The sequence below is a fragment of the Hippoglossus stenolepis genome, chromosome 21, assembly GCF_022539355.2.
Source record: "Hippoglossus stenolepis isolate QCI-W04-F060 chromosome 21, HSTE1.2, whole genome shotgun sequence".
NCBI lineage: Eukaryota > Metazoa > Chordata > Actinopteri > Pleuronectiformes > Pleuronectidae > Hippoglossus > Hippoglossus stenolepis.
In genome coordinates, this window is record NC_061503.1 from 13,673,683 (window position 1) to 13,679,544 (window position 5,862).

The following is a 5,862-nucleotide window of genomic DNA, read 5'->3' on the forward strand; positions in this document are numbered from 1 at the left end:
TTTTTTCTTGGTTTAGAGATCGTATTGCACCTCAGTTACATGTTTCTGTCACTGCAGAGGTCAGAGGTCAGACTGAGCAGAACTCCCAATCAGAGACAGCTCAGCTCAGTGGATGTTTGCTCCAGAGTTAGACTCTCCAGCCAGACATGAGCTTCCCTGTCATTCCAACACCCTCTTGGATCAAGTAAAAAGGGTTCTTACATTTAATTGGCACGATGAAAGAAATCATTAATCCAGGAATGAACATATAAGAAATGTCTCCACATTTGTTCCTTATACGTTCTGATTTATAAAAAATTAAAAAACGTACCTCCCGGAGAAACTATTTGCTCCAGAAACTCTAAAAAACAAAACAACATCCCGTCTGATAATCTGCCACAATTACGCGGCACAGTGTGATGAAAGAATATCAATGATCTACTTATGTCATAGGAAAAAGAGTGCAGCTTCAAACATGAAACCTATTGAAGCCTGCAAGGGTTTCAAGTCGATGAATGATCAAAGACGCGAAAAGCTTATCAACGCTGTTCCTTAAAAAGTGAAACAGTGTCATATGGCTCCAGATATACCGCCACAATATAGCAGTGTTTTTGGCCCGGGAACATAATGGCTATTGTGCTTTCTGGAAACATTTGCCTTTTGACACAGTTGAAGCTGCAAAACCCACACAAAGTGGAGAGGGGGCATGAGCTCTTTATCCCGATGAAAGGCGAAAAAGGTGACCTTTCTGGCATCAGCTGGGCTTTGGGAACACAATGCGTGGCAGCAACTCGTTCTGGCCTTTTCCCCTTCAGCTCTGGGCTATATGCTTACAAGCCAAAGACTCCAAGTCCAAACATCTATCAATTTATACAAAAGAATGAAACGCACACATGCCCCAAACCCCTGCTTTTATATCACAAATACACACATGCACACACAAACACACACACAGAAACACACAGAGCAGTTCTGTCTGTACATCTGCAAACAAACCGGTCCCGTCTGGCATCACAGTACAACTGCAGGCTATGGAAGCGAAAAGAGACAACAGATCACTGTAGATTACATCAACACAAAAGCTTGACTCAGTCCACAGTATCAACACCACTTCCCTTTAACGTGAATTGAACAACAATTACATCATGGCCTGCACCACTTTAGAGAAGGCGCCCGTCCAAACTCACTGGAACTAGGGGACTGGATTAAAAAAAAGAAAAAAAAAGTAACTTACTATTTTCTACCCGAGCGAGACATGACATGAAAATCATGACTTGGTTAAGTACTAGTTTTAGAGAGCGCCACCCAAAGCGACCCACCCAACTGTACACTTTAAAGGCTTTGTTGTTGGGGGGCCGCACACCTAAAGGGCCTTTGTGTGATATTTCAAAAGGCTGCATCACAAGGTCGTGGCGTAACAAGGGTCACGCAAACACAGAATAGCACTTGTGTGGTGTTCATTTTTGGCACGGGTTTGGGTGGGTGGGGAGGGGGGACGTCAATTCTATAGGTAAACTCTGGCAGACAGGAGATAAGTTGCCCGTGGGCTGTCAGACAAAGGGAACAGTGGTCGGCATCTGAAAAGGTAAAAAAGACTAGTAGCTCCTGACGTGTCAGAGGCCTCATCATCAGTGGGAGAGTATAAAAGGACCAGTAATAGTGTCTAGGTCCATGGTGCGCAAACATCCACAGCCCTGCAACCATGGGAAAGGTATGAGCTCACATGCAATATGGGAACAGCTTTGACGAGGAGGTGGAGAGAAAATGGTTTGGGAACGTGTGTCGAATATTGTAACAGGGAGAGAGGATTCAGCAAAAGTGGGAGAGAGGCGGAAAAAGTGCGAGCTAGAAAGCTAGTTGGGACTAACCTCATTAACTATAGGTGTTTAGAAGGAAAGTGTCTCTGGACATCAACAATTTAAATTTAAAATGGCTTCCACATTCGACAGATGTATTGTATTTGTGTGACAAAAAATATTTGGGCTCCTTTAATTTGAAAATTTGACAGCGTGCTCAGTTTGGACGATGTGTTGTTATTTAAATAAAAGGAAGCAATTGTATAAAAACTGAAGAGGCTTAAACAAATGAGGAACCCATGAAAAAGTAACTGAGCTTGTACTAGGGAGAGCAGTGTCCCCTACAGTCCGCTCACGTGTATTGCAACCAGTCAACCTGACTTGAGTGATGCATGCCTCTCTCTCTCTCTCTCCTTTTTTCAAGATAATCTTTTACGAAGGCCGCAACTTCCAGGGACGCCACTGGGAGTGCAGCAGCGACTGCATGGACACCTTCAAGCACTTCAACTGCTGCAACTCCATCCGTGTCAGCGGGGGTCACTGGGTGGCCTATGAGAAGCCTTACTACATGGGCTACCAGTACATCCTGGGCCCCGGCGAGTACCCCGACTACCACTGCTGGATGGGCTTCAACAACTGCGTCCGCTCCTGCCAGATGTTCCCCCCCGTTAAGTCAATCAAACAGACAGATAGGACCGGCTGTCCCCCCCCCCACCTCCCTCCCTCCCTCCCCACCACTCACCATGTGCGCATCAAATGCCGCTTTAGAAATGGATGTCAATCACAGGCCTTTTGATGTCATTTGCAGGTACTCAGGCAGGTCATGGCATGAAAGTCTATGTTGCAAGGCCCACAAGGAGACCGAGTCAGTCTTTAAAAAGAATATGATGCACCCCCCATAAGACTCGGTGCCTTCATCTTAATTCTGTTAGTCACATTGAGTGTTTCTGGCAGTTTAGTGAGGGGGAATCTAATTTTGTCATGCTGGAAGAGAGCTGTTGCTCTTCAGCATCTGCAGTTACTAAGAAACCAAGTAGGCAAATGAATCCAAAGTGGAAGGATCAGCCGAGGACACACAGCTCTTCTTCCACAGTGTTCTCTAGAACCCGAACAGCATAATAATCATATTCCGCTTTCTCTCACCTCCAGTACAGAGGATCCTACAGGATGAGGATCTACAACAGGCCTGATCTGATGGGACACACGATGGAGTTCATGGACGACTGCCCGAACCTGTCCGAGCGTTTCCGCTTCCGTGACATCTACTCCTGCAACATCTTGGAGGGATACTGGATTTTCTACGAGCACCCCAACTACAGGGGACGCCAGTATTTCCTGCGCCCTGGAGAGTACAGGGCCTGTGGCGACTGGGGCTGCCACAACCCCATGGTGGGCTCACTCAGGAGAATGAGGACTCTCATGTAACCTAATGCGCAACTCATATGAACATTAAAGACTTGATTTTAAAACAAAAAAATGCGTCCTGTGAAGTCATTTGAACATATCCTTGCAAATATGCACGAGTCTAAAGCAGAATAATTGGTCCTGGGAGTAGATTTGCTTCCTACTTAGTGTTGATGTTCAAACTTTCAAACATGAACTCTACATCACATCTAACACCTTCAGTAACAAACCAAACCTTTTCTCTTTGCCACCATGCCCCTCCTCACACTTTCTGGCATTCACAGAAATGTATTTATTATCATTATCTCTGTGTGATAATTTCTCTTTTTTATTTTATTTAAACGCTCGAAATAAGTCAAAATTAATTAATGAATGAAAAAAATGAATTCACAGAAATAAAGGCAGATGTAGCAACTCTTATTGTAGCCCGGTGAGAATGTGCAGTTGTACAGTATTTTCCATAGACAGACGGAGAGCTTTGACAGAGACAAAGCGACGGCTGGTAGCTCACCCGTCCTATAGTGTTCTGCTGTGCGTGGAGCGCAGTGTGCTGACACGACAAAGCTTTGTCTCGTGTTTTCAAAGCCCTGATCCAAGCGGGGTCTATAAAGAGGCCTGGTACTGCCCGGTAACTGGCCTGGTCTGAACTTAACACAGTTACAATGGGCAAGGTAAGTGTGCTATTTGAAATGTATATGTAGTAACAGCAACTCTAGTATTTGATGCTGTGTACTAATCAATACTAAACTGATAAATGCTGCACATAAGATGCAGAACAAAATAATAGATTTTGTCAATAAAATGCTTAATGTCTTCACTGAGTGATACAGGGAGGAATTGGATACAAAATTTGAATAAATGAAATTAAACAACTTTCACTGAATAAGAAACACTTGTACGCCTCTGTCTTCTGATGAGGATGGTAAAAAGTGCAGTTATTAATATGCTTAGAGTTTTTGGTTATTGAAATATACCAGATGCAATAATAAACTTTATGTCATTCAACTTTTACTCTAGTATATCATTTGGGACATTTCTCAGAATACTTTAATTGGTCTTTACCTAAATCCTTCACTTACTAATATTCTATGTTAAAAGAATATGTGCTAATACATTGCAGTTTTACTTATTATTGCTGATGAGAGTCTACACAGATGGAGGGGAGTCAACTTATGTTTAAGGTGTACTATATATGCATGGCTGTGGTAATCACATCCAACTATCCTTCACATGCAGGTTATCTTCTACGAAGACAGGAACTTCCAGGGCCGTCACTATGAGTGCAGTAGTGACTGCCCCGAGATGCAGAACTACTTCAGCCGCTGCAACTCGATAAAAGTTGAGAGTGGCTGTTGGGTGGCCTACGAGAAGCCCAATTACGCCGGCTACCAGTACATGCTGCACAAGGGCGAGTACCCCGACTACCAGCGCTGGGCGGGCTTCAATGACTGCATCCGCTCCTGCCGTATGGTGCCACCTGTGAGTCTTAACTGATGCAAGCACTGTTCCCACTCGAGGTTCTCTGTGGAAGTGCCAGGTTGGGATGATTTAGTTCTCAAGCCTAGACCCACTGTTCTCACCTGTCAGTGCCAATACCTGTGGCTATTTTAAATCATCTCTTTGTGGCTTGACCCTTAACAGCAGTGCAAAAAGTAGACTGGGTCATTGGATCAGTATGAGGGGGAAAAGTTTATCCATCACTTTTTGTCAAATAGCCACGTTGTTCTACTTGACTGTGAGAATATATGCGGTGAACATGTATGTCTGTTTAATGGCGGTATCATCGTGTTCTCTCACTTCTTCTCCAGTACAACGGGAACTACAGGATGAAGATCTTCGAGCGCTCCGACTTTGGCGGCCAGAACCTGGAGCTCATGGACGACTGCCCCGACCTGCACGAGCGCTTCCACACCCGTGACATCTCCTCCGTCAACGTCATGGAGGGCTACTGGATGCTGCACGAACACTCCAACTACAGGGGGCGCCAGTACTTCCTGCGTCCCGGCGAGTACAGGAGGCACAGCGAGTGGGGGAGCAACAGCCCGACCATCGGCTCTCTGAGACGTGTCACCGAGATCAACTGATTCAGTTACTTTTCGCCCTCACTGTTGAGCCCTCCACCCTCTCGTTCCCCTAAAGCCAGCAGTGTTTCAGTGTGGTCACAGCACTGTGGTGTCCAAACCTGAAGTTTTACATTCTACTGATGGGGGGTTTCTGGTGCGTCTGATGTTGGGTTCTGGTTTTGTTGGGCGGCTCTGCATTGGTGGATAAAGTTCCTCCCCAACTCAGTTCTCAAGCATTGCTCACAGTATATAGTGTTGATTTTTTCTTTTTCTTTTTGCTTTGGGCGTACCTGAGCAAAATGGTTTGCCTCGCAGGTCCCCAACCTCCTGTCCTACTGGAATCACAATAAATGAAAACTTGATGAAAGTCAGCTAAAGTGAGCCTTTGTTAATTTTCTATTGACGACCACAGCTGTCACTATCAAAAGATCAGGGGGATAAGGGCTTGTCAGAAATCTGAGGGATCATTTTCTTTTTTAACGTGTTGATTTAACTTTAGTTTCATCAGGCCACAGAGTTAGATGTAGATGTAACCACCGAGGTCCTAGCAAGACGAGTTTCCGCAGTTTGCCGTGATATTGTCATTCCACATACACAATGAAAAATTATCAAGGAAACAG

General features: G+C 44.9%; 2 protein-coding genes across 3 annotated transcripts; both read left to right on the forward strand.

Moving 5' to 3' along the window:
• Positions 1–702: 702 nt before the first annotated feature.
• Positions 703–3,200, forward strand: crygmxl2 (crystallin, gamma MX, like 2). Its single transcript, XM_047338429.1, is given in 5 exon segments — positions 703–718; positions 1,582–1,635; positions 1,638–1,690; positions 2,200–2,442; positions 2,925–3,200. Coding segments are annotated over 5 exon segments (642 nt in total).
• A 641-nt stretch (positions 3,201–3,841) lies between these two features.
• crygmx (crystallin, gamma MX) lies at positions 3,842–5,263 on the forward strand. Of its 2 annotated transcripts, none has more exons than XM_047338342.1 (3): positions 3,842–3,856; positions 4,416–4,658; positions 4,988–5,263. In XM_047338342.1, exons 1-3 carry the CDS (start codon positions 3,842–3,844, stop codon positions 5,261–5,263), a joined length of 534 nt encoding a protein of 177 aa, XP_047194298.1. The 2 variants fall into 2 exon arrangements, with proteins under 2 accessions (XP_047194298.1, XP_035001849.1); XM_035145958.1 differs by having other exon boundaries at positions 3,842–3,850.
• Positions 5,264–5,862: the final 599 nt, after the last annotated feature.